We start from the raw sequence: 27,767 nt of genomic DNA on the forward strand, positions 1-27,767 counted from the left end.
TTTTTTTGTTCTCTCCCATCTATTGTTTAATTGTCTCCCATTTATATTATTACGAAATAAATATGGTTGAAAATTTTAAGAGCAAAATCTTAAGTTTAAATCTTATTTTTATTATTTTTGTTTTTCAATTTTTCAATTTTATTATATCTTAGTTTCTAAACTTTTAAAATATTTATTTTTTTCTAAACCTTTAAAATAACAAGTTTAGTGCTCCTCTGTCTCTGTGGGGTAGGAAAGTTTTAGAATTTCTACAAAAGGGTAAAAAGAGGTAAAAAAAAAAAGGGTAAAAAAGAAAAGGTGAGAGCATTTAAAGAGAGAAGAAAGCTGGACACTGGACCAACATTGAAGTCACAACTTGTGACGTGTGAGTAAGATAAGGATAAAAGAGTCAATTTCATAAGTTAGAGTTTTGAGTTATTTTATTCTTTTCTTTTCAAATCAGAAAAATATTCTATTTTAAACCATGAATTTGGTATGTTGAGTCGATTAAAACTCTCAAACTAATCATTTCACACATTAAAATTCTAAACCTCGCTAAAGTGAGATAAAACTTTTATTATTCGTTAAATTTCGTTGGAGGATTAAAAGGGGAGAACATGCATTGTTTTTTACTTGTTTGTTTCTGTAAATTAATATAGAAGATCATCCGAGGAAAGTAAAGAAAAGTGTTGGAAATAATTTGCGAAATATGATCTTAATTAGAAGTGTGAAAAATTTTGTGTTGGATGTAGCTAGATGATCCTCAATCGTCAAGCTGCATCTGAACTACAGTGGCTTCAATCTCAATTAGAGTCCGTGTCCCGAACTAACTGCATCCTCAGAAATAGTGCATAGAGACTCTTCAATAGTGCGGGATGAGACAAAGACATGTGGTGACAAAGCTGCACTACAGTTGTACAAATTTTTTTCATAGAAATAGTAGAAATAAAACATCATGGAGGAGTAATGGAGTATTCTCTAGACGTAATTGAACTCCAACTCTAGTTGTGCCATCATAATGGTGCTCTTGGCAGCCACATCTTGGTTTGCATACGTCGTACAGTAAAGATCTGTTAAGAGACTAAGACATTTGACAATGTAGGTGATGATAATGTTGGGTTTGTAAGGAAAATGCAAACAAAATCCCATATTGGTTAGGGAAAGAAATTATCATGAATATATAAGATAAGACAATTATCATTGGTATGAGATATTTTGAGTGAAACAAAAGCAAAGCCGTGTCATTGTGCAACTTAACGCAGCACAATCTCTAACTTTATTAATCATTGAGGTTCAAATCTCCACATCTATTATTATTATTATTAATTTATTTTAAATTTCAAATATATAATTTATGGACAAAATTAAGGATGAAGACCCAAGGCAGGGTAGGAAATACATTACTGGTCCCCCATTCTAAAAATTAAATAAAAAAGAATTGACATCTCTATATATAATTGTTAAAGGAATTATCAACCTGAATTTATTAGATAAAAAATGGAAACTTCAACGATATAATATAAAAATTTAAAATTAATTAAACATAACCTAACAAAATTGAGGGCGAAAACAATTAAATAATGCAGAATGATAAGAGAACGATTGAAAATTTGAAAGTCTAAAAATTAAAACGAAAAATGGATATAAATTGATTACTTCTGACATTTTTGTTAGGATAGCCGGAGTAAAGTTCGGGCTTCTCTGAGAACCACTCGTTACGGAGCCGCGTAGCCCTTTTTTTCTCCTCAGCTTAACAGTTTCCGCCGGAGATCTCTCTCCGATATGAAGCTCTCCGGTAACTTCTCTCTCTTTCTCTACTGGTTTTCTGTGTTTTGTTCCGAAATCTCCGGCGTATTTAGTAGAATTGCTTCTTCTTCTGCGTTCAGATCTCGGCGGAAATGGCGGAGTCGTCAACCAGGCGCACTTAATCGCCGTGTCTTTGGTCGGCGTCGTCGCCGCCGCCGGAACGCACTATCGATGGGGGCGGAGGTCAAGGTCGTCGTCGGCCGTCGAGGATCAGAAAATCGTGCCGCTGATCGGACGGACGGAGTCCGGCCACGCCGGTAGCGTCGAAAAGTTTTCTCACTACTTCGGTAACTTTCGAAAGATTCAAATCTCCGTTCACCGGTAAATTTCCTGAGCGAAAAGGACGAAAATGCCCAGTTCGTTTTAGATAGAATAGAAAACATTAAAAAAAAAAAAGTGAAAATTATAACTTCTGTCCCTTGATAGTTACGTGCAATAAATTCCTACCCTAGTCTAATAATTCCTAAAATCTCTCATAAGTGTTTAAATTCCAACTTTAAAAAAAATGTATCATTAAAATTATTAGATGCAAACTTCCAAGTTGAGCGTGATAGACATATCTTTCAAAATGAATAATATTTAAAAAGATATTTAAGTTAATCTTTTCGATAACTCATAAAGTAAAAAATAAATAATGAAATGTCAATTTTTCAAATAACATGTGATTGTGTGCTTATTATAAGTAACTATCTCTTGTATAGGGCTATTAGAAAATTAATTACTAAGACACATGAACGTATAAAATAGGACAAAGAAAATATATATTTGTTAAAAAATAAATAGTTATCGAAATTTTAATAGGTACCTACCCACGGATCAACATTTAAATATTGTTCTTTTAAAATTTGAAAACTAATTAAATATTCAAAATTAATTTTCAATTTTGTACTTGTGCGGGTTTTTTGGATTAATTGTGTTGTATTGTTGTCGGAGGATAGAAACATGCTGATTGTGTCGAGAGAATTGTGGTACTCTTTTGTTAGGGGATGTTTGATGACGAGAATTATTACACTTGTATCTTATAAGATGTAAAGCATGCTGAAAATTATTTGTTTGATTAGGTAAACGTTAACAACTCTACCTCTTCAACGATCTAAAAATTTGGATAGCAAACTCACTTTTCTAAATCTAGATTTCTAAGTTCACTTCGAGCATAAATTTTTTCAAATCCAGACTTGTGTGTAATTTATAAATAGAAATAGTCGAAATTGCCCCTCTGGACAAGAGAAAAAAATAAAATTGTAGCCGTAAGGAAATTGGGTTTATTTTGTGTGGGGGCGCAGCGAGGCAGGTGGGATTTGCAGACGGCGGGGAGTGCCCACGGCTGGGGAAATTGGTGGACGATTATTTGAAGAAGAAAAAAGGGTGCGAGGAATCGTTGTACGATTATTTGGTGGATGAAAAAGACGCCGATTCGTTATATGTGAAGCTTATTCAAGAGCTGGAGACTTGTATTTTGAGCTACTTCGCTTTTCACTGGGACCGAGCTCCTTCCATGGTTTCTCAGGTACGATTCCGACCACACACCACTCCGAAATAATTTCCATGTCTTTTTGCCACATTCTCGTGTCGGGTCAGGGTGGGAGAATTTGAACTAACCTATTATAAGAATTATTGGGGGAGACCATAAAAGTATAATTGAAAATTTTATATAGATTGGTGAGGGAAAATTACAAGATTATTCTATTTAGATGGTTAAGGAGCAACTCTATTTTGGTGTTCTTACGTGAATTTAGCTCATTGATAATTGATACATGTCTCTGACCAATAAGTTACAAGTTTGAATTTCTCATCCACATTTATTGTACTAAAAAAACCATATTTTATTTGCTTTATCTAATAATTTGTGATGGAGCATAAATTTTTCTGGAGAACAAGGTGAACCTAGTTTAGAATTTTTACCATTAGTTTGATTTTTTGCTACTTTACTCACTATTAAAAAAGAAGAAGAAGAAGAAAATAAAATGACCGAGAACTAATATAAAAATCTTCCAAACTCCTTAATTTCAATGGAAATTAGGTTTTTTTTTTAACTAAGATTAACCATTGAATAAAATTCTTAAAATTCACGAAATTTAACAAAAATCTAGTATTGTCTTTTCTCCAAAGTTCTATTAATTTTGTGTCAGGCTTGTGTGTTTCCTATATGAGTGTTTTTTTTATAATAATTGTTCAAATGAAAACTTAATAAAATGTAAAACTCAATTACATTACTTATTCAAAGGTAAGGTTTGACTTAATGAAATTAAAAGTTACTATAAAAATTTATGCCTTACCGATACCTAAAATTAAATTATTTCCTGATTTTTTTATTACAATGTAGAGATTGAATAAATATGATGTTGATAGTTCAGGGATCGAATTATTATTTTGACTTAAAATCAAAATTTTAACTAGCAAACTTAATGATAAAAAATCCAAAAATTAAGAATATAATTGTTATGAAAAAAAAATTCAAAGTAAAAATAGTATTTTCTTCTCTGTAAAAAAAAATAATTGTGTTTTCTCAAATAGTTAATAAAAAAACAGCTATTTCTTGAAACTTTTTACTTTCAATCAATAATCAATCATAATTACTATGTTTATTATTTGTTTGAAATTATAGTTGTACGAACAGTAGCATTAATCTTTATAAATTAAATTAATTATTGCTATGAAATAATATCAAAGATTAAAACAAAATGGCTCTTGTACTTGTACATGTACAGTGCTTCCATTTTTCATTTGACGTCTCACTGACTTTATTTATTTTTTATTTTTGAAGAAAACTGACTTTTTAAAGACTGTTTGTGAAACGTAATTTATAAAAAGTAGTTGGCAGGCACACCCTAACATTAAAATAATATGTGACATTCCCACACGTTATCCCATAAAATATGAAGTAATATCTTTTTTTTTTTCTCGAACAAATCTGAATAATATTACATATGTGTAGCCAAGTGCAACTACCTTATATTATATAGATTTTTTTATAATATAAATAACAAGATAATAATGTGTAACCATTTAAATTTTGTTTAAATGTATATATTTGTGTCCATACATTTTCGTTATTGCCTCGTCATTTTCTCATCACTGTTCTCCTCCAACTCAATTTCATTGTCCTTGTTCTTCATCCTCTTCCTCGTCTTCTAACCTTCTTCTTTCTTCTGGCATCACCATTTTTATGAACTCCAACCGCATACAAAATGATCCAAAAACCATTGTAAATAGAATACAAAATGTCCGATTTGAAATTGACTTGACTCAATTTTTAACCTAAAATTGGGAGTTTTTTTTTTTTTTTTTAAAACCTAAAATAAGGAGATTTGATATAACATAATTGTCACGATTTATTTGGCGGGTGGAGGACAAGTAGGCACTTATTTCACTAATTTAAAATGTCACGTCATAAATCTGTTAGTCTATTAACGGTAATTTAACGGCAAGGACTAAAATGAACCTAAAAGTACAATGACCAAAATGAAGGGTTTTTTGAAATTTTGTGGGTAAATTTAAAATAAATGAGAAAAAACGAGTGTATGCTAAAAAATTTGGAGTTTAAGGGTGTTGCATCTGTGAAAGAGACGCAATTGGGTGGATTTTAATGAATGCATCTCTTGATCTGTCGCATCAAAACAGAAAGAAAACGATCCGTTTTTCTTTCCGTAGAATGCCGCTTCAATTTTTTTAAAATTTTTTATTTTATTAATTTACATTAATATACATATTTTTTTAGTATTTTAAGTTGAGATTTTATTATTTATATTAATAAATAGGTCAATCAAATATGTTACTTTTTAAGATTTTTTTTTACAATGACTAAAGTAGTGTTTTAACTATATATTTTTAGTACAAAATGGAGGACCGAGGATCGAACTCACAACCTTTTGATTAAAGATATACATTAATTACTACCAAGTTAAGTTGGTTTTGACAATAATAACAAAATATTAATTATTGATTTCACAATTGGAAAATTATACACCCTGTACATAGGCAATATTAAATTTCACAATGATAATTGAGCTTTGTTGGGTTAATGCAATTTGCAGGCGTTGAGTAGTGATGAATCTGTGCACAAAACAAAGTTCAAAGGCTTTGTAATGGCCGCCACAAGGTTAGTTTCTCCATCATCTCTCTCGAACCTTTCTCATAGGTCTAGATTTTAATTACATAGAAATATAAATTACCATATTTAATTTTCCAAATTCATTGATGACTATCTCTCTAAAATTTAATTTTTTTTAGGTGTTTTTTGACAACTAAATATAATAAGGTTAAAAAATTGTTCAATGAGATTAATCAAAGTGTGTGTAAGCTATATCAAAAAGATAATAAATAAATTACCATATTTTAGTTTAGGTTTACTTTTTTTAATACACATATGAGGATGAAGATTTGAACTCACGACCTCTTAGTCGGAGATTGATGTCGTTAATCAGTTGAATTATGTTAGCTTAAAATTTAGGTTTACTTAATTGTCAAATGACAGGCTTAATAAAGAAATTATATGTCAGAAATTAATTGATTATTTAACAAAATTTTTGAGTGGGAATTTATGTTTTAATTTAGTTTATATGGTTTGAATGTTTGTATTTCTTGAAAGTCTCATGGAAACTATAATTTGGTCTGATCTAACAAATTGTCCATCTCATTACTATGTTGAATATGCAGCATATTTTCTGTTTACAATAGCTTTTTTTTTCCTTCTCTTCTATCTTGCTAATTGCTGTGTTGGGCTACGAAGAATGATTGAATTAGACTTCAACAATGTGACTTTTTTCTAGTGATTGTCACTATGGATTCAAATTATACATACTCTTCTATTAATTATAATGATTTTGTTGATAATCATTCGTTTTTTGTTTTTTATCATGTATTTTTCTTTTCTTATGTTCAAGAAGGATAAAAACATATTCCTAAATTTCAAAAACGAAAACTAAAAATGAAATGATTATTACACGGTCTTTAACAATTTTAAAATTGTAAATACTAAATTAAAATTACTTACAAAATTTAACTTAGTTTTACAATGTAAGTGTAGGAAGCAGAGGTTCGAGAGGGTGACGAAGGATCTAAAAGTGAAGAGGGTATTATCGACCCTGGTGGACGAAATAAAAGCGATGGGCGGCGCCGGCGACGGAGTGGACCCAAATTCGAAATGCACCGCCGTGATGGCTCCGGTGGCCCTCAGCCAGAGGAGTCCGGTTCTGCTTCTCATGGGCGGCGGCATGGGAGCCGGCAAAAGCACCGTCCTCAAGGATATTCTCAAAGAGTACGTTTAAAGAAAACAAAAGGAAACGACACCGTTTTCTTCATGGCTCTTCAAGTTCAAGTTGCATGGAAAATTAATCAAAGAGGACTACAAAAATAAGATAATCCTATATATATGGTATTAATTTTAAAATTAAAAAAATGACACTGAGGGGTAAATTTATACTAAAGTCCCTTTTATAATATTTTATGTCATTAAGTATAATTTCAAAATTATAAAAATAATACAAAAGTGAATTTATATACATAGAGGATTAATCAAGTTTAAAATTTTACAAAAATGACACATTCGAAACTTTTTGCAGACCATTTTGGTCAGAAGCTGAAGCAAAGGCAGTTGTAGTCGAGGCTGATGCCTTCAAAGAAACCGACGTCGTTTATAAAGCAATTAACTCAATGGGCCGCCACGACGACATGCTCCAAACTTCCGAACTGGTAAAAACTATATATATAATATATGTGTATGTATATATGTTGAGATACTCGTAAATGAATTAAATTTAATCAATTCATCCGTTTAAATTTTTGAATTGAGTGGTGGTTTATTCATCTTAAGAATATATAAAAGTTAGGTAAAATTTTGTATGCGTGACATTATTGTATGTGATGTATATCAGGTGCACCAATCATCGACGGATGCAGCATCGTCGCTATTGGTGACTGCGCTGAACGAAGGAAGGGATGTGATTATGGATGGGACTCTTGCATGGGAGCCGTTCGTGGTGCAGACGATTGAGATGGCGAGAAACGTTCACAAACATCGGTACCGCATGGGCTTCGGCTACAAGGTTGCCGAGGATGGGACTGTCACAGAAAATTACTGGGAACAGGTCAGTGAAGATGAAGAACAACGATATGATTTCGATGGTGTAGTTCAAAAAGATAGAAAGCCTTACAGAATTGAGATTGCTGGAGTTGTTTGTGATGCTCATTTGGCTGTTATCAGAGGCATAAGGTATGATCATTACAACAAAAACCACACTCATATCTACAAATTTCTTCAAGATCTTTTAAGTTTAAGGTTTGTTTGATAAACCATGAAACATTACTTTCATTTATTAAAACTTGCCTAAGTTTTTAAGAACATAAAACTACAAACGAAATGTAATGATTATTGAACGATGATTAAAAATAGTTAATTATGAGATTATGGTGGAACAGACGGGCGATAATGGTTGGAAGGGCTGTGAGGGTGAACTCACAGCTGAAATCCCACAAAAGATTTGCTAAGAACTTTCCCAAATATTGCAAACTTGTTGATAATGCCAGACTCTATTCCACCAATGTCATGGGCGACCCTCCAAAGGTAAACAGATCTACCCCTCAAAACACTCTTTGAAACTTATATAAATTTTTAGGGTCTGAGTTTAAATGTCTAAGAGCTAGTCTTACACTGCTTTTAATTTTATTTCTAATAACCAAGTCTCTAATTTTAAAAGTTGTATAATAAGTTTATAATATTTTAATTAGTTTGTCTCTAATAAGCTTCTAATAAGCTTCTAACCTATTAGACATTTTTAATCGGATCCCACATTGTAAAGAAAAGAGACTTCACAAATAGTTTATAATATAACGAACTACTCTTCTCATTGTCAATTAATTTTGAGATGAAATTTCATTTTAAACTTTTAGGTTTGTGTCTAACAGATCCTTGAACTATTACATAATACATACAAATTTTAATTAGGTCATCTAGTGTTAAAGGATCTCACGTTGAAAAGAATAGAGACCTTAAAATAGTTTATAATAAACATAGACTACGACCTTGGAACCTTACATAGGTTTGATACAAAATTGAAAGTTAAATAAACACATTAAACACCTTCTAGAGTTGAAAGAACATTTTAGACACAACTTTAAACAAATAGTTGTAAAAATTTAAAATTTTCTACAATCTCAAGGTTGCATATAATTGGGTAAAGCATTTAATAGGGTAATTAAATGGTTGTAATTGCAGTTGATTGGGTGGAAAAATGGAGAGAGCAAGCTACTGGTAGATCCAGAAGAAATAAAATGTGTTTCGGTGATGAGCAGCTTGAAGGAGAATGCAGTGTCAGTATACGATCTTTACCCAGATGCTGCAAGCATTTTGAACGAGCCAGGTTCGCTGTGGAAAGAAACTGTAATGTCATCTTCCAGGTCCACTATTCAGACGGAGTTGAAGGCTTCCATACAAACCATTGAATCTAAATAGCTCTGCTTTACTTTTTATGTCTTTTTTCTTTCTTTTTTTGTGGAAGAAGATGAATGGAAGTTTTTTAGACTTGGGTCTGGTTGATATGATGTTTTGCATACAAACTATGTTTTTTTGTGGAAGAAGATGAATGGAGTTGAAGGCTTCCATACAAACTATGTTTTTTAAAATGTTTATGCATAACCAAATGTTTTTTTTTTTCTTTTCTAGCAGGGTATTATGGTCTCTCGATTGATATATGTGTTAACAAAATGAATTAGGTTATAAAAAGAAATACTTATATCGAAAGACATTCGAAATCTACGACAATTTCCTTTACTCAAATTTTGGTTTGAAAATTACTTTTCTTTTTAGTTCAATGATGTGAAGATATTAAAGATTTGAACATCTAATCTTTATAATAGTTTTGTAAGGTAATTGAAATACGCTCAATCTTATTCTCTCTCACTACTCATTTTTCTTTTAGTTGAATAACATGTAGAGTGGGAATTTGAACCTTCAATCTTTAGAATGAAAATAAATACCTTTAATCAGTTCTCAGGTGACGTCCAATTTGTTATTCTCCCTCTATAATCGATTTAATTTTACCTTTACTAATAAGTGGCCATATCTAATAGAATAAAATTTACAATATTTAACCTCTCTGAAAATATCGTTTTAAGCAGGACGAAGTGAGGAAATTTTTTTCCCAAGTTAATTTCGCAGATGGTGATGTTTCTTATCTTCGTCTCTAACCCCGGATTCTCGAAAACAATATTTTAATTAAATATATACACTTCCAGTTATACAAAAGTTAGGATAGATTAAAAATCTTAGAAGTTTTGAAAGAAAATTGAAATGTGTTACTAGCCGAAGTATTATCTAATATCGGTTATTTTTGTAATTAACCAAAATTAAGGTTTTGATGTCAAAAACAAAAACAAAAAAACAAAAATTATGGTTTGAAATATTGGGCCTGAAATGGGCTTCACCTCAGGCCCAGATCTGAACCCGTATTATGAAAACCGGGTTCTATTCGGGTCTAGGGTTTCAGCCATTGGAGCTGCAGTTTGTGAGCGATATATATATAGCGCTGAAAAACGAAGGCTCAAAACCCTGCAGATTCTGAAGCATCCTCGCGCCGATTAGGTCTATCTTCTCACCCCAGGGATCCGAAAACCTTAGCCATGGTAAGTTTTCAACTCTTTCTTCTCTGCCAATTATCGCTCTCCTCTTCTATTTTCTTTAACGCTGTTCCTCTGGCCTCCTTCAGGCGGATGTGGAAACACCCGATGTTGCAGTGGCAGGACAGCCGAAGAAGAGGACGTTCAAGAAGTTCAGCTTCCGCGGCGTCGATTTGGATGCTTTGCTCGACATGTCCACCGATGAGCTCGTCAAGCTCTTCACTGCCCGTGCTCGCAGAAGGTTTGTATAACTTAATGTGTGCTGGATTGATTTGGAGTTGGTTCGAATCTTATTTTACTCGTTAATTTATTTTTGATGATTTTTGCGATAGGTTCCGGAGGGGTTTGACAAGGAAGCCAATGGCCCTTATCAAGAAGCTGCGAAAAGCGGTAATTTTCTTTTACATCTTTTTGAGGGGATTGGTTCTAAATTTTTTTGTCTTCTTTGTCGATTCTTACTGGCGGTGCTGTTTTCTGGAATGCGTTTTTAGTGTCAAGTGTTTTTATGTAAGTGGGTAGAAATGTAGGTGGATTTAGTACTGTATTTTTGTAAATCTAGGGTGTAATTTGAGTGATGTTGGTTTTGGGAAGTATCCTGATCCTGCCGCTCAATTCTGTTGCAATTTTCTTCTTGATTAGTAGATATGTGCAAAGTAAATTTATGTACTTAGGGCATTACATCATTAAGTTATATTCTATTGGGTACTTTACAAGAACAAGTTTATGTACTTGGGGGATGATATCTTTAAGTTATGTTCTATTGGATGTAATTTCCAATAACTTGGACCCTTTGTTGGCTGGCTGGTATTAACTTATCTACTCAATCCCCATCTGCAATCTACGTTAAATGAACAACATGATGGCATTTCCGAGAAATTCTCTTTTTTAACTGAGAATTGTGCTCTCTTGGTTCTCTGTATTTTAACTCTTCAAAGCTATTTTATAATTTGACATACACTCTACTCTGCTGCCTATTCATTTAACTTATTCAAGAAGGAAGACTCAGGATAAGAACAAAGGGTAAGGCACTTAGAGCGAATGTCAAGAGAGAGGTTCTGTCGTGAGATATTAGGGAGTTATTAGAAGTTATGGTGTTTTGATGTTAGGGAGTTGTGTGTCTGAATAGTATTAAGACTAGACAAGAGTAGTCTGTGTAAATTTTAGTATATAGTGAACTTCCTCTTGGATTCTTGTGATCTATAAGCTGGAGTTTCTATCCAAATACGTACAAGAACATAATCAGTCATTAGTTCAGATAAAGATTTATATATGATAAGCCATTTGGAAACAGTTTCGAAATGGAATAGATTAACTGCCGCTTTTATTTCTGAGAGCAGCCATTGTTATACTGATTTTTTCATCTTGAACTTGGCATTTGTCACTTACTTCCTTTACTACTTCCAATTCTGTATCTTGATACCATGTTTTTGGTAATTGATTTTTCAAGTTGATATTTTAGTGGTAGATTTGCAAGTTGATGCACCATGAATCTCTGAAGTTGATCATTATATATTTGTGTTAATTTTTACATTTCTGTTCTATTATTTGCGAAGTCTTCCCCTTGGATACCTCCCCACCCTCCCCCAACTGGAAATAGATAAACTAGAAGAATTATTATATCAATCGCTTTCTCATATCTCATTTATTTATTTCTTTCCATCTCAATAGAAAAGGGAAGCCCCTCCTGGTGAGAAGCCAGAGCCCGTCCGAACTCACCTCCGAAACATGATCATTGTGCCAGAGATGATTGGAAGCATTATTGGTGTTTACAACGGGAAAACCTTCAACCAAGTTGAAATCAAGCCGGAGATGATCGGCCATTACCTAGCAGAGTTCTCCATTTCATACAAGCCTGTCAAGCACGGTAGGCCTGGTATTGGTGCCACTCACTCCTCCAGGTTCATTCCTCTCAAGTGAAATCAGAGTCAACTTCTTGCTTTCCTAGTTTTGTCATATTTTTACAAGAACTTGGATGTTGATCAGATTTTGTTCTTAGTTTTTGCCCAATTTTATATGCATTACCTGAGTAGTGTGATGAAAGCTGGAACAGTTTAGTTTTTTGAAACTGGTGTTATTATTAAAATTTTATTTCTACTTGTTTCAATTGAATGTAGACTTGTTTACATCGTAGTTCTGTATTTTAATTTTACAAAATATAATTGAATTAGAAAATTTTAAATTATATTTGAGGTCATTAATTTCGGTTCAGAATATCCAAAATGATTAAACCTTTATTTTTATTTAAATTTTAAAACATAAACAAGATTTGATTGTCACAAGTGTTTTTGACTTTTTATTTGAATTAAAAGAGGAAAGTACAAGAAAAGCTTTTTATTTAAAAATTATTGGAGATTGATAAGAATGAAATGAAACTATTGGACCATGGGCTTTTTAGGGATATGCTTTGTTGTTACTTTTTATTTTTATTTTTTTAGTTTGAGGTAAGATGTTGGTGCTGTTCTTGATGTTTGTTTCATTTATTTATTTTTGTTCTTTTTTAAAAAATAGTAATTTCTCTTTATTAAATACATGAATTTTGTTAGTTAACATCCAAGAAACGATAAAATAATGTTTTATTTATATTTTAATAAATTATAAGTTAAAATAAAAAACCCGTTTTTATTTTCAAAATCTCCGTATGAAATTTTGACGACATTTTTTTAAATAAAAACGTGTAGAGATTAGTTATTGCTTATTAACATGGTCAATTATCATGTAACAAGAAATAAGAAAATTATTTAAAAAGAAAGAAAACTGAGTGGAATTGAATCATTAACGCTCCTAAGTCCTAATAATAAGTTAGTCAACAATTTTTTTTAAATATATTTTATTAGTAAAAATAACTGCGCCTTTTATATTTTATTAACTGATTAGCGACCAAGGAGAACAAAAATTATCAACTGCACGAGAAAATTGAGATAAATATATAGATTAGGGGCAAGATTAGAACCAAATAAATTGTGCAAAATGTCCCTAACATTATCCGCTAGTAGTTTAAAAAAAAAAAGGGTAAATTGCACAAACCACTCCTAAAAAATTGACACTTGAATTTTGTGATTGAGACAATTTCACCCTCAAACTTTTAATCGTAAAAATTGAACCCTTAACCTTTTAGAGGTGGCAAAATTACACCATTATGCATATGTAAAAATTAAAACCTCAAACTTTGATGAATTAAAAAAATTGATACTTGAATTTTCAAAATTCATAAATTAAAACCTTGGAACTTTTTGTAATTAAAAAAATTAAATCTATTTTTAATATTCTCTCCTCCATTTTCTCCTCTCTTTCTTCACACTGCCATGCCATGGGATCTGCGGGCCGGATTTCGAGTTGTTTATGGAGTAGGACCCATTTTTCAACGAACTGTTCGATACTTCAACTCCTTCGTTTGATTATGGAGTTGAAAATTTTGACACATTAAGATTCATTCCTCTGGAATTTCTGAAGAATCTGACGATTTTAGTTTAAAAAATTTGCCCTTTTTTTCTCTCTCTCGAGCATCGATAAAAAGTAGTAGTATTCGAACTACTTCAATTTCAGTAGATCAATGAACCTGATCATTTATTTTAGCTTGGCCATGGATTCTTCCGTTGAAGAAACCCAAATTAGCCAAGAAAAAATTGTGTATAATTGTATCGGTATGCATTTAATTACCGCTTGTTATCAGAATTTTAAAATTACTCCTCTTCGTGGTGTCCCTGCCGCAAGTGCGGTTGGCGAAGATAGTTTCAGAAGCGGAAACAGAAACAGAGTAGGTTTAGTTTTCCATTGAGAAAGTAGCGTCGTGGGAGAAAGTAGAAAAGGAGGACAAAACATTTAAAAATATATTCAATTTTTAAGTTATGAAAGTTGGAGGGGTTAATTTTTACCATGAAAGTTTATGGATATAATTTTTAAATTTGTAAAAGTTTAAGGGCTTAATTTTTACGATTCAAAGTTCAGGGGTGCAATTATAACAACAATCATACTTTAGGGGTGGTTTATACAATTTACCCTAAAAAAAATTGAAATCAAATGTAAGAGCAAAATAAAAACCAAATAACTTATTCTAAATATCTATATTAGCAATTTTTGGAAAAATTGAAACCAAATGTGTATATTAAGAGGGAAATAAAAACCAAATAAATCATACGAAATATCTCGAACGAATGTGAATGTGGTTGATTTTGATTTTGCCCTTAATGTCTTAAAGATTTCAATTTACTTTCAATGATTTATTTAAAATTTCTTGTTTTTATGAAACAAAAAATTGGTAAGGTGCACATCAGTGGGAGTCTATTTTTAACATTATTTTAGTACCATAAATATGAGATGAAAGACTCGCCCGTTGGTAGAGGAAGAGATCAAAGTAAAATTAGAAAAAAAGGAATTGAGACATTGAGTTAATTGGGTGAAGTGTGGATTTTTTTAAAAAATATTATAAAAGTTTAATTAATTATTAAAATATAACCCTTTGCAAACTATTTTAAAAAATAGTTTTGTTTAATTATTTTTTTAAAAAATAGTTCGTAGAGTGTTATGTTTCAATAATTAATTATATTTTTTATAATAGTAAAAAAAAAGTCTAGTGAAGTGCTATATGTAATATATTTTTAATTTTTTAAAATACAAAGGGATTGATTTACGTCAATATTAGATCAAACGATTGATCGACTAGTAAATTTTGCACTCTAAAAAATTGACACCGACGAGTTTGACACTCAAATAAGCTTGCCCATACCGATTCAGTCGATTTTGATAAGTCGAGTTAACTGTTTGCACTCCTAACATTTAGTATACTTTGCCCTATTTTATTAGATACATCCATCATCAAATTTAATTCACTAATTATTGAGTCAGGTGAATAATTATTTATACATAATTCTTTTGAAAATGACTATTTATCTATTTAAACATAAAATAATACTATTTACTGTATTTATGATAACTTTTGGATAAGTTTGAAAAGTAGTAAACTTGATCAGCACTCATAAAACGTGTTAAATGTAGTCAATTTAAATCTGTAACCACATATTATAAAAAAATCGTCCTTAAATCACATGATTAGAAGTATGAGTCCAACCAAAAAAGAGTAGAAGAAAAAGAGTACTAGTAAGGAAAAAAAGAAAAAAACATTATTTATTTATTTACAACAAGACACGCAAAAACAATATTAAAATATATTACAACGTGTCCCTTTAATTATTAAAATTAAAATAACTTTGTTTTATGAATTTTGTTCTTTCCTGGCACTGCCCTTGAAATTTCCTCTCTGCTTCGGTTAGCGTCAGCTGCACCACTCTTTCCACTTCGGCAGCTCCCATCATCTACAATCAATCAAACAACAAAATTTCTTCATATTTTTCTTTTCCATTCTCACCATATGAAACTGACTCTAAATTCTACATCTTCAATCTTAAATTAGAAAAAAAAAAAAAAAGATTATAAAGTTTTCTCTTTAATTTGCTTTTCTAACTCCGCTGATCTTGAGGGAGAAGATTCTTACTTGGGTGTGATCAATGTCTAATTGTGCTGAAAACTCAGCGTCGAAGAAATTAGCGTTAATGACTTTCACGTTTACTCCGACGGTTTTGAGAACGTTGAGAATGGCAAGCATCGAGTTGATCCCCGACGAAGGGTTCGCCAACGCTACCCTTATCGTCGTCGTCGTCCCATTTTCTTTCTCTCTCTTCCGTGCCGCTAATGCAATCTCCAACTCTAAATCTCTCCTCTCTAAAATTGCCTCTAATGTTTTCAGCTCTTGTATTGTACTCGCAGCCATTTGAACGATCGAATTCTTATCGTTCTGCAAAAAACAATGAAGAAAATTACAACATTAGTACATTAAGTAATTGACTACAGTCTATATACCGAAAAAAAAAAGTTTTCTTAGACGAACCTTAGTTTTTTTTGGGAGCATGGAGTGCAGCTCAAGGTAGCTCTTTCTTTGTTTCTCCCTCCTCAACCTTTCATTCAACATATGCCTATAATTCTTCTCCCTCTCTAGATCTTCTCCTGCAGCTGCTGCTTTATTTTTTTCATGCCACTTCTTTCTCCAGAATTCGATCATCCTCTTGTTGATGTTCCGAGAATTGTCACCGACGATGGCTGCAGCGGTGGCGAGATTGTTATCTTGCCCGAATCTGGCATTGGTTCGGGTCGAGTACGGGTCAAAAGCACTTGTTCGGGCCACTGGAGCGAGATCGGCATCGAGCCAAAAGGCATCGCTCTGCCAGAATTCCACCGGAAAACCGTCGTCCATGGGTAGGGAAAAAAAAGGAAAGAAAATTAAAAAATCAGTTGAACTGTCCAACGGTCGAGAGGAGAGGCTGGAATTGATCAGTGTTGTGGGTTTTGAATTGGGTCTCTATTTCTCTCTCTGTGTATATATATGTTTTGGGAGAGGGGAATGGGATGGTGATAATAATTATAATAATGATAAAGAATAATAAAACTTATTTAACACGTGGTCAATGAGATTGGGCTGTTTCTGGTCAAAATTCCCGAGTGGTTCGTTTTGGGAGACTTTAGGATCAGAAAGTCCTGTTTGGTTGTTTTGATAAGAACAATCCAACCCTGGATAGCCAAGACTAATATAGAGTTTGGAGTTTGGAGAATAACTTGAGGTAGTCCTGTGAAGATGGGACCGCAAAGTATTTATGCGGTTGAAGGTTTGTGAAAGGTCTTGGTCGCGACGAAGAGAACCCTATAAACCTCAGTTTCTTGGAAATTAACAGATGAGAGTCAAAATTTTCATTGTTTGTGATGAATGGTGGCAATGAAATCAATTAGCGAGACTCATCTCAAACTTTGTAATCACTCTATATTTTAACTACAAAATTGATCAAAACGTTAAAATCTAGTTTCGAGCATACGCGTGGCAAGAGATGATTGGTTGACACGTGGTTCATAGATCCCGCGAATGATTTATCCAAGTATACACATCTTGACTCATCCATTTGACTGAGTCGAACCCTTTCGGTTGCCGAGCCGAATAAGCACGTTCATAATCCTATTCCCGTATCATTGGTTGAACCGATGTTCGGTCACATCTCCGACACACTCCACGACAGTACGCCGTGTTATCCTTAAAGAGTCGTTGAGGCCTTGTCTGGAACACTGTCGGGGTCTACGCCTATAAATAAGAACAATTCCGTTCATTTGGAGGTACGCGAACATTTCGATTCTCTCTAGATTTAGTTCGAACTTTTACTGACTTTGACATTGGAGTGCTCACTCTGTTTTGCAGGTCTTCTACGTGATATTTAGAGCTCGCTGTCCAGTTCATCCAGTCGAACCGACGTTCGCAGAATTCATCGATTTCTTGATTTAACAATCTACGAACACACTCAAAGACAACAGATGATCTAATTAGTGCTATGAAGCTCTTATCAATGCAAGATTCTTGAATGCAAAATCTCAATTAAAACTCTAGTAGTAGTGCTCATCCATATATTGTTAGTAGATGAAAACCCTAAGGGAGCCTCTGGTACTCCCACGAGCCAGACGAGGCCCAATTCAAAACTACTCTCTAAAAGGTTATAATCTTATTTTTGTCGCCTCACATCTTTATAATTATTAATTTAATTACTAAATCTTACACATCTATTAATAAAACCCATTACTTTTTAATTAATTGCTTTACACTTATATTCTTTTTTATTTTTATTTGTATTACTAATAATTTATCTTCTAATAAAAATTTGTAACTTTTAAGTTCACGTGATTTTATTATAAAATATTACATATTTTTTTATATTTTACTTTGTCATTAGTAATTAATATCAATACATTTTAAAAATAGAATAATTATTACTAAATGCTATAAGAATGAAGTTTAATAATATATTATATTTAATGATGGCGATTATAATAAACGTTTACATATTTTGGTTTTATCCCATCTAAAATATCAATGGTGATAATTGTACTCAGTTATATATATCATGAATCTCTTGCGTACCTAATTAATGTGGGATTTGATTTACACTCCAAATAAGATATTACACTGAGAGATTCTTTGGTAAGTTTCCAATTAGAATTTGGATGATTGTCTCTATGAACTTTGAAATTAGTTTTTAAACTTTCAATTAACTTTTTACTATTTGTAATGTAACCAATACACGAGAAAAAAATTCATGAATATATAAACAAGAGACCATATCTTCGTTAATACGAATATTTTGGATGAACTAAGTGCAAAGTTAATCAGCACTAATCAATCTAAGGATGAAAGTTACAAGATTTTTAATTTAACCGATTATTTTCTAATAAAAATTTCAAAACTTAAAAACCCAAAAGAATTCTAACCCCAACTTCACAAATTTAGAATACAATTTATCCATTCTTCTATGCATTCTAGACTTCTTTCTCTTGCTGCTTTGACTTTAAGCAGCTGAAAAAAGTATACTAAAAATATATTTTTATAGTGAAGTTGATGGTTTTAGAAAAATCAAATATGTGTTATAAATATTTTATCCATACGCGGTGGTCCACCCCCATTAATTTGATTTCAGGCTTTCAATTCAACACGAGGAAAAAACATACAATATACGAGTATTAAAAAAATAATCATAATCATATTTGACTTTCATATTTATTATTTAATATGGGTCAAGAATCAGGGCCCACCAATTCAAAGCCCAAAAACAAAAAGCCCAACGGGCTTTGTCAACGTACAAAGATCCAAAAGCCCAGTTGCGTCGAGGCCCATTACGGGGTTCGAGCGCCTACGAAGCGCGGATTCGAAAGTTGCGACTCAGCGGGCGGCGGATGCTTCGAACTGTAACTCGGCGAGCGGAAAGGGCAAGCTTCTTCTCCGTCAGGTCTGCTGTCAAACCCTAGCTTCTTAACCATTCTTCTGTTATGTATGATAATTCTTCGATAATTCTTCGATAATTCTTCGATAATTCTCCGATAATTCTCCTTACGATTATTTGGATGCTTGATTTGTTAAACAATGGGACCATTCTCTCTTTCTCTCACACACTCGAACACTAACACTTCAGCAGGAAATGGTGCCGTTTCACCATTGTCTAAATCAGAGATCGTTTCTTAGTCTGTGATTGATTTTGAGGGGGTTTTCTACTTGACTATTCTCCGATTACATATCATTCGAATTTGATGCGAATGATACGATTGTTTATTTTGTTGCTCGAATTTACTGAAGAATGGCATCACTGATTACACACGGATACACACTTATGATTTAATAGGATAGGAAAGTAGTGCTGTTTGACCATTGTCCAGAAAGTTATTGATTTGTTCTGTCCTCGGACTGCTGTGAAGGGGATTTTTTTTTGGTTCGTTTACTTTTTTGGAGATCTAGATTTTCAGATATATTGAAGGATTCTATTGTCGTCTTTTGTGTTTTATTTATTTCTTTTGTCCCCTGCTCGACTCCCCCCTTTTACCTAGAAATGAAGCCTTCTTATCCATGGTGTTGTGGAGGATGCTAAAATAGTGTAAATCAGAGGGAAGATAGCAAGTTTTCTGTACTAGAGTAATAAAAAATAATGTTGAAGACGATGAAGAGATTGGATCTGATATATTACTTGTAAAAAGGTTAAATCTTGAAGCATGACTGAAGCATATGGAAACTCGTCTCTTAGGGAAGGAAGTTTAACTAATTTCATGCATGCAAAGGTAAGTTGAATCTGGAGAGATTAATGCCATTTCAGTCTGGCGTTTTGGTGACATTTGTTCAAGACATTGTTGATATTAATGGATGAAATATCCGTTTCTCTTCTTTATTTAAGTATCCAGAATATGAGAATGTAATTTAGTTCGTGAAAAATTAGATGTGCAAAGCCAGTAATGGTTGTCATCTGTTAGGGTCCCAGGGTCCCGATTAACAGAAAGTAACAATGTAACTATATTGCAATATTAAAGAGGAATTACAATATGAATAGACTTTCAAGAGGACTATTTCTCTGCCAAGAACTATTCCAAGCTCCTCACCTAAACTATTCTCAAAGACACCATTCTCTTCCTACTTACTCTATTTATAACCAACTCACCCATAACTAATTACCATAACTTTCCTAACTAATATACTAATACTATTCCCAAACTATCCTTATTTTACTCTCACATCATCCCCATTGGAAGTAGCCCATTTTCATTATTATTCTTATTCAAAGTTGAAAACAGAACATTGTATAATTCTGCTATCAACTGGGATAGTTGGAAATGTGATTAGTTCAGGCACATCATTTGAGTTGATAAAACGCTGATAACTAGGAATGCCCAAATCAAAATACTAATTATAAGTCTTGCTCTTCAAAATTTCTGACAGGTTGGAGAAGAAATAGAGAAAATGTTTCTTAAAGTGCAGTTGCCATGGAATGTCATAATTCCCTCCGAGAACTTAGATGCAAAGGGCTTGATGCTCCAAAGGTCGATTATAATACGTTTATTAGATGAATTTGCCACGAAAAAGGCCACGAAGGATCTCGGATATTTCCTTGCAGTTACAACACTGGAAAATATAGGAGAAGGGAAGGTTCGACAGACTGGAGACGTCTTATTTCCAGTTGTCTTTAGTGGTATCACCTTCAAGCTGTATAGGGGAGAGATCTTGGAGGGGGTTGTTCACAAGGTACTCAAGCATGGCGTTTTCTTGAGATGTGGCCCTGTTGAGAACATATATCTCTCTTATCTGAAAATGCCAGATTACCGCTACGTGCCGGGCGAAAATCCCGTCTTTATGAATGACAAGCTCTCAAAAATTGAAAAAGATGTAGTAGTACGTTTCATTGTCATTGGGACAAAGTGGCTGGAGGCAGAAAGGGAATTCCAGGCACTGGTTAGTTTGGAAGGTGATTATCTAGGGCCTGTTTCTTAATGAATGCTTTTGTACTCTATACCTAAATACGTGTGTGACAACATTCGACTACTTTTGATGTAAATTAACCTTGTTAGATGGAAGTTAAATTTCATGTGAAGAACAGTTATGAATTATTAGAATTTCAAGTGTCTATCATTCTGATTTCGTTAGCATATGCATCTTATGATGTCGGTTTAGATCTCGTTTTAGTCCTGAATGAGTCCCTAAAGTTTACAAAGAGGCTATTTTAGTCTTTGAATGTTTATAAAATAATCATTTTGGTTCTTGCTATATTATATTTTCATCTAATATCCTCTTACTCTATATCTGTCTGTTGCCACCAACTTATGAGGTTTGAATTCGTGCTCACACTAACATGTTCGTATAGAATAGTTATTCTAAAAAATTTTGGGACAAATAAATATTTCGAGCATTTTGGGACTAGAATAGACTTAAAAACCAAAATAAAATCTTGAAAGTTTACGGACCAAATAGACTTTAAGCTTGTGATATATTTAGATATATTTAGAAAAATCAAATTGAGTCGTCTGTCTATGTAGGAAATTTCTTGGATAGTAGGCCTGAAATAGTGTTATTAGGCTCTTCTGTTGTCATCTTCATCTTTGTTTGAGCTTTGGGCTCAGCAAGCAGAAGTTTTTCATGGGTGGTGATGACTAACTAGAAGAACAAAACCATACAGAAACGAAATATAATTATGAAATATTATAACAGAACATCCATTCGTATGAACCACATGGCCTTCGGACTCTTACATGTAGAAGAAGAGGCAGCCAAACGGTATTATTTAGGCAGTAGTAGAACTTAGACGTATAGTAATAATAAGGTGAGATCTAAAGAACATCAGGGCCGCCATGGCAGCATGTGAATCTGATACCACTTCCCATGTAGCGATGACACATGGGGCAGACGATGATCAGCGGAATCCATCCGCTAAATCCTAGAATGTTCACATGTGTGCAGTGAGGACTCTTGGCAGTGAGCTCGTGGTAGTAATCTTTGAAAGAAGCAGAGAAGCCTTCCCAGCGCAAGTTTTTCTTCCATGCTTGAAACTCTTCCATTGCTTTTAGTATCAGATCGCCACCCCCGACGAAGATGACTGTAGGACCTTTGACTATTATTGCCCATCCATTCTCATTTTCGTAAGATATCAATTGCGAGACGTCTTCGGATGCACTCGATCCATGTAGTTGATGTTTGATATTGAAGAAACTTCGTTGTACCATCCAGAAACGAAACATGACAGCAGGATCATGCTCTCCTTTGTCGTTCCTTCCTATGGGTACCATTTCAAATGTAGCTCCTTCTTCTCTCGCCAAAGGATCTCTTTTAATGGCTTCTGCTGTCTCCTCGAATTTTCGAACCCAGTTGGGGTTGTGTCCTCCATAGAATATGATGTTCCTTTCCTGGTTAATCTGATAGAAAGAAAAGAAATGGTTATCAAAATGGTTTACAAGACAATCGTTTGACTCTATTCTATTTATCATGAAAATGAAAATGTAACATTACCCAGCTTCGTAGCCTTGGTTGGTCGCTAAACTTGACGACAGTTGAATCAATCCAATTCTTTCTCAACAAAGCTTTTGCTCTCTCATACGTGAAAGGAATAGCCTCTCTTTTCCAAACTCGAGTCAAATGAACTGCATTTGTGAATTCGATCTTCGATTTCGAGTCGAGAACAACCACCATTAGATCTTCTCTGAGCTGCCATTTCTCCTCTAGAAACCTCACGCCTGCAACTTTTGTAGTGAATGGCAATGCGTACCATTTCATTTTAGATTTCAGAGATTCGTACGCTTCCTCATCACCTTCATTGGGAGGGTCTGAGATGACTGGAACCCAAACAATCTCATACTTATTTTCCCTTTTCAATTCATCGTAAATAACATGAAGAATCTCAAGATCTTCCATTGAAAATTTCAATCCCTTAGAAACTACTAAGATCAAGTTTTTTTCCTTCAAAAACTCCTCAATGTGTTCCTGCATTGAGAATACAAGTCTTGGAATCATAAAATGCATAGACAAAAAGACATCAAAACTTTTTCTTGTCAATGAATTATAGATGTGTTTCAAGACCTCCAATTGAGTAGAACAGTTTATGAGAGGCTGGGGTTTGTGTTTGCCATCAATCAGCTTGGAGAGGAACAATGTCACATCAGTAGGAAAATGATCAGTTTGACCCACCAGAGACTTATAAAGTTCTACCTCTTCTGCAATACAGAAACCAAAATGTTTGCTTTTTTTTTTTCCTTCTCTTCTTTCTTATTAAGTAAAATGACTACAAAAAAGCTTCCATTAAAGACAAAGAAAGCGACTGCAAATTGACCTTGTTGTTCTCGGATGAACTGGAGTTGCTTCTCAAATGTGAAAAGTAAAGATCGGAATTTTTCATCCAATTCGTTCAAATATTTCAGTGTCTGACCTCTGAAATTTGCCACAACAACCGTTAATTAGTTGATAAAAAAAGGTAAACAAACATCGATCTGGGAAAACCTTGAAAGCCACGTGGATAGAAGATCAGAGGAGTGGAGTGAAGAAGGAAGAAAGGGGCCATTCGTGTTAGGTTAAAATATATAAGACCTTGTTTGATAACTGTTTTGTTTTGGTTTTCTATTTTAGATATTTTAGATAATTAAGCTTAGAGACGTTATTATCTATGTGTGTTCCTTTTCTTATAGAGTTTTAATAAACATTTTCAACTTCCTAGGCCAAATTTTGGAGACCAAAAAGTAATTTTCAAAAAATTATTTTGTTTTTAAAATTTAGAATTTAAGTATGCTTTCGAGAGAGGTGAAAAACTTACCAATGAAATTGTACAACAAGTCCAATTTAAGAAAAAAAAAAGAAAACTAAAAACGAAATAGTTACAGCAAGCCTACATTTCTAATTTGGCATTTGACATCGTGGAGTTAAAAAAAAGAACTTACTCTGCGCCAGAAAGATAGCTATGAAGTTCAGTGCTTGAAGCCACAAGAGTGTGAATGATCCAATAAGAAACCAAGGGGATCTGGCGAAGAGCTGCAGATAACTCAGGAACTTCTTTCGTGTCATATTTGGATATGTTCTTGAGTTCATTTATGTTCTTAATCGCTTGTAGGCAACTGTAAATCAGACTGTTGACATGTCGGTATTTGAAAGACTCCAACTCTTTTTTCAGCCACGCCACTCGCTTGATCATCGCCAATGATTTAGCAAGCGGATCCGAGTGAGAGTAATGGTCGAGGTGCCAAATAACTCCATAGTCTGTCGCGAACGCCGCGAAGGTTAACGCGGCCTTGGCTTCCCAAGGGTAGCTTATCAGTTTGTTGAGAATGTCAAGTGTTGTCTTGTGGGCTGTTTCTATTCCTGGAGCCTTGCATGCCAACTGATGAGAATTTTACATTATAACCATATTAGTTTCAATACTAAAAGGAAAGATTACAGAAACTATTTGATAATTTTTTTGGAAAATTAGGACCTCTTTTGAGATCTGATGAAGGGTGCAAAGTGGTGGATCAATTGAGGAGGGATATTTCAAGGGGTCATCTGAAAATACAAAATGCCCTTTGCTTCCTTGTACCTGAAAAATGTGCATAAAATCACCAAAAGAAACTTGAATAGGGAAGAGATCAGAAAGTTATGTAAATGAGTCCTACCCGGCCAAGATGAGTTTCAGCAATTTGATCTGCAGTTTTGACTACGTTTTCGATGAATGAAATGTAGTTATTCAGGTCGATTTTCATTGCCTCGTCGTCGCTATGCTTGGTGTATATATGACTTGTAATAACATCATCAGAGAAGTACTTTAGGCTCCGCTCTTCGTTGGCAGCAAGTGCCAATGGAGCGGCTGGGGTCTTGGGACGAGGTGTGGACATGTTTGTTTTGGCTAGTACTGCTAAGAAAGAATTGAGAGGGATAGAGGGATCTTCTTCTTTGCTGTGATATTATATATTTTTCCTCATTATCACTTTGATTTGCATCCTATTTATATTTCTCATAAGGGTGTGAAAAATGACAGAAAGCTAAGAATAATTTGCAGGTGTTTCTCATTTTCCAAGAATGAATGTGAAATGATACCTTATTGTGAGTTGGAGTTAAGATTTTCTATAAAAATGCTTCATTTAGTTGAAGAATATCCAACTGGAGACAGATTTTATTGACCGAATATAGTGATTTTTTTCACTTTAATTTTGTTTGAGTACAAGATGAGGGCAACAAGCTAACACACAATTCTCCAAGTATTAATCATCACTCAAAAGGAAGTGTTCATTATTTGGTTCAAAATTTCCATCTAGATCCACATTTCTTATATGTTAATTTATCTTTGTTATTGAAAAGAAAGCTTAATGATGAGATTTGAATAACAAGGAGAGACCCATATAAGTTAGAAAATTATAATAATAATTAATAACAAAAAATATGCATCGACCAATAAGGATATGAAGAAATTTTATGTTTTAAAAATTTTGTTACCTAAGGTATGTTTCACTCATGATTTTAATAAGTTGAAGTTTATTTTATTTTATTTTATTTTTTGAGTAAAACATGTGGGGTGGGAGATTCGAACTCACAACCTTCTGGTCGAACATAAACGTCTTAAGGTATTGAGCTATGTTAAGATTGGTTAATAAGTTCAATTTTATAAAATTTAGGGTTTCAAAGCCTAGAGTTTTGTGTAACTTGGTCCTTGGTTGAGGGTTTGGTTAATATGCATAAATTAAACAACGTTTTATCTTTATCTTTTTAGTACAATAAATGTGGGGATGATGGATTGAGTCACTCTTACCTCTAGGGAAGGAGTAGGATGCCGATGCCTTAATTAACTGCTGAGCTATACTCATGTTAACGTTAGATTAATTTTTATAACAGAGTCTTTTGTACTCTATGGGAATAACAAACCTGTAGCTTCCAAATAAATAAACCCACATACTTGGTATTATCTCCGCTTCATAACTACGAATTATACCAAAGAAAAGTTTATGGACTAAGTTGGATATTACAAATAAAAACAGTTAATAACTTAAAAGTAAGTTTGAATTAGTACCATTTTTCTTAATTTTCTTATTGACGGCAGCTCACAAAGAAAATGAGAATAATTTCACATTCTTAATAAGTAGTAAGTGAATCGATTCGTTTAAAACTCCAAAACGAAGTTTTTGACAATTTTGGGATAAAGTAATAGAAATTGGGACAACTTAAAGCATAAAGAGAGAGGCACAGTCATTGGCTTTACGTAATAAACTAAGGATGGATGCTGAGCTTTAGCCATGCATGACAACAAAAATCAAAGAAGACTGATGAAGCTAAGAACATCACCACACAATCTTAGGCACACCAAAGATTCTAATTGTAATATATTTTTGTTTTTGATAATGGGTAATAATAAATAAATTTATTAATTGTTGCCCCATCAAATATATAAGAATAATCAAATGTGTTTTTTTTTAAGTTTGAATTGATAATAATGTATGCCTCAACTTATTGAACTATATTTGCAAAAATAATATAATATATTATATCATATTTTTTAAAAATTATCAACCCGAGCATGGTTCAATGGATTAAGACACCTATCTCTCACTAAAAGATGGTGAGTTTGAAACCTCACCCCTATGTTGTAGTAAAAAACTGTTTATTGCAACTTTTATTAACTAAAAATATTTTTATTTATGGAATTAAATATATTATTAATTGTTTAAAAAAACATATTATTGTACTATAAAAGAGAAAATAAAAAAAGGAAAAAAATGAAAAGAAAAACAAGTTATTAATCTAATATTATACGATTGATGGTTGTTTTAATGAGCTAAAAAATATTAAGATCCTACATATATATAGATATATATAACCAAATTATTATATATAATGATATATAATAAATGTAGTAATTACGATAGATCAATCATTTCTTTTAATTGGAGTGTCTTCTCATAGCCTCCCTACCTTGTACATTTCTCACATACTTTTGAATGAAATAGTTTCTTGTTTAAAAAAAAATGATGTACCATAAATATAGGGCTGTGAATTTGAATATTTAACTTTGGAATTGGAGTATTTATATAACTTTCATTGTCGAGTTATGCTAAGATTTAAACATAAGTAGCATGATTATTGCTTATATACCCATATAGTTTAACATACTCCTTTACAAATATTGAGTTGTTAATTACAATATTTGAAATATTCTATCCGAGAGCATAGACTATTATTCATGAAAATCGACCAAAAGCCCAAGTAGAATATCCTAACCAATTAAATCCACGTACCAAAATGACAAACTGTTGATTTATCATTTTGGTTTGATTTGATTCCAAAGTTAAGTCTTCCCCTTTTTTTACACTTCCATTAATTTTTGGTCAGTGGATTTCGGCTCGACCCAAGAATTGAACCGAACCAAACCAATTAGAGTCGTAACTTCGGAGTTCATATATACAATTACAAAGTGATATTGCCCTTGTATCGTGACTCTTTGGGCTCGTCTTTTCGCCACTTTCCATTATGCTTTTGTAATTACGATTATTGCATCTATTTGGTCATCAAAATCTCTCGTTTTTTGTAATTA

The 27,767-nt window shown here is 33.0% G+C and overlaps 5 protein-coding genes across 5 annotated transcripts; 3 read left to right on the forward strand and 2 right to left on the reverse strand.

Moving 5' to 3' along the window:
• Nucleotides 1-1,588: 1,588 nt before the first annotated feature.
• LOC111009566 (calmodulin calcium-dependent NAD kinase) lies at nt 1,589-9,435 on the forward strand. Its single transcript, XM_022282686.2, has 9 exons — nt 1,589-1,774; nt 1,866-2,072; nt 3,069-3,292; nt 5,820-5,884; nt 6,812-7,042; nt 7,347-7,476; nt 7,659-7,996; nt 8,203-8,347; nt 8,999-9,435. Exons 1-9 carry the CDS (start codon nt 1,762-1,764, stop codon nt 9,233-9,235), a joined length of 1,590 nt encoding a protein of 529 aa, XP_022138378.1. The 5' UTR covers nt 1,589-1,761; the 3' UTR covers nt 9,236-9,435.
• An 830-nt stretch (nt 9,436-10,265) lies between these two features.
• On the forward strand, nt 10,266-12,521 carry LOC111009892 (small ribosomal subunit protein uS19x). Its single transcript, XM_022283123.2, has 4 exons — nt 10,266-10,404; nt 10,488-10,639; nt 10,731-10,788; nt 12,067-12,521. The coding sequence occupies exons 1-4, from the start codon at nt 10,402-10,404 to the stop codon at nt 12,313-12,315; spliced, it is 462 nt and encodes a 153-aa protein (XP_022138815.1). The 5' UTR covers nt 10,266-10,401; the 3' UTR covers nt 12,316-12,521.
• Nucleotides 12,522-15,473: 2,952 nt separating this feature from the next.
• On the reverse strand, nt 15,474-16,769 carry BHLH92 (basic helix-loop-helix (bHLH) DNA-binding superfamily protein). Its single transcript, XM_022283005.2, has 3 exons — nt 16,280-16,769; nt 15,887-16,186; nt 15,474-15,707 (listed from the first exon to the last, which is right to left on the reverse strand). Exons 1-3 carry the CDS (start codon nt 16,640-16,642, stop codon nt 15,579-15,581), a joined length of 792 nt encoding a protein of 263 aa, XP_022138697.1. The 5' UTR covers nt 16,643-16,769; the 3' UTR covers nt 15,474-15,578.
• A 2,309-nt stretch (nt 16,770-19,078) lies between these two features.
• On the forward strand, nt 19,079-21,348 carry NRPE7 (RNA polymerase Rpb7-like, N-terminal domain-containing protein). Its single transcript, XM_022282637.2, has 2 exons — nt 19,079-19,205; nt 20,678-21,348. The coding sequence occupies exon 2, from the start codon at nt 20,699-20,701 to the stop codon at nt 21,224-21,226; it is 528 nt and encodes a 175-aa protein (XP_022138329.1). The 5' UTR covers nt 19,079-19,205; nt 20,678-20,698; the 3' UTR covers nt 21,227-21,348.
• Nucleotides 21,349-21,903: 555 nt separating this feature from the next.
• Nucleotides 21,904-25,208, reverse strand: LOC111009603 (protein SIEVE ELEMENT OCCLUSION B). Its single transcript, XM_022282738.2, has 7 exons — nt 24,862-25,208; nt 24,684-24,785; nt 24,154-24,590; nt 23,553-23,650; nt 23,303-23,436; nt 22,736-23,206; nt 21,904-22,641 (listed from the first exon to the last, which is right to left on the reverse strand). The coding sequence occupies exons 1-7, from the start codon at nt 25,078-25,080 to the stop codon at nt 22,060-22,062; spliced, it is 2,043 nt and encodes a 680-aa protein (XP_022138430.1). The 5' UTR covers nt 25,081-25,208; the 3' UTR covers nt 21,904-22,059.
• Between the last annotated feature and the right edge of the window lie 2,559 nt (nt 25,209-27,767).

Source organism: Momordica charantia (genome assembly GCF_013281855.1).
Source record: "Momordica charantia cultivar OHB3-1 chromosome 7 unlocalized genomic scaffold, Mcharantia_2.0 BLBB01000007.1, whole genome shotgun sequence".
NCBI lineage: Eukaryota > Viridiplantae > Streptophyta > Magnoliopsida > Cucurbitales > Cucurbitaceae > Momordica > Momordica charantia.

Excerpts from the sequence above, each read along its gene's own strand:
- LOC111009566 (XM_022282686.2), top strand. Across the intron at positions 5,885-6,811 it reads TTTGTAATGGCCGCCACAAG|GAAGCAGAGGTTCGAGAGGG; the intron begins GTTAGTTTCTCC and ends ATGTAAGTGTAG. Across the intron at positions 8,348-8,998 it reads TCATGGGCGACCCTCCAAAG|TTGATTGGGTGGAAAAATGG; the intron begins GTAAACAGATCT and ends TTGTAATTGCAG.
- LOC111009892 (XM_022283123.2), top strand. Across the intron at positions 10,640-10,730 it reads ACTGCCCGTGCTCGCAGAAG|GTTCCGGAGGGGTTTGACAA; the intron begins GTTTGTATAACT and ends TTTTTGCGATAG. Across the intron at positions 10,789-12,066 it reads TCAAGAAGCTGCGAAAAGCG|AAAAGGGAAGCCCCTCCTGG; the intron begins GTAATTTTCTTT and ends CCATCTCAATAG.
- BHLH92 (XM_022283005.2), bottom strand. The coding sequence starts at position 16,642 with ATGGACGACGGTTTTCCGGTGGAATTCTGGCAGAGCGATGCCTTTTGG. Across the intron at positions 16,187-16,279 it reads TGCTCCCAAAAAAAACTAAG|AACGATAAGAATTCGATCGT; the intron begins GTTCGTCTAAGA and ends TGTTTTTTGCAG. Across the intron at positions 15,708-15,886 it reads TAGACATTGATCACACCCAA|ATGATGGGAGCTGCCGAAGT; the intron begins GTAAGAATCTTC and ends GATTGATTGTAG.
- NRPE7 (XM_022282637.2), top strand. The coding sequence starts at position 20,699 with ATGTTTCTTAAAGTGCAGTTGCCATGGAATGTCATAATTCCCTCCGAG.
- LOC111009603 (XM_022282738.2), bottom strand. The coding sequence starts at position 25,080 with ATGTCCACACCTCGTCCCAAGACCCCAGCCGCTCCATTGGCACTTGCT. Across the intron at positions 24,591-24,683 it reads TTCATCAGATCTCAAAAGAG|TTGGCATGCAAGGCTCCAGG; the intron begins GTCCTAATTTTC and ends AATTCTCATCAG. Across the intron at positions 23,651-24,153 it reads AGCTATCTTTCTGGCGCAGA|AGGTCAGACACTGAAATATT; the intron begins GTAAGTTCTTTT and ends GGCAAATTTCAG.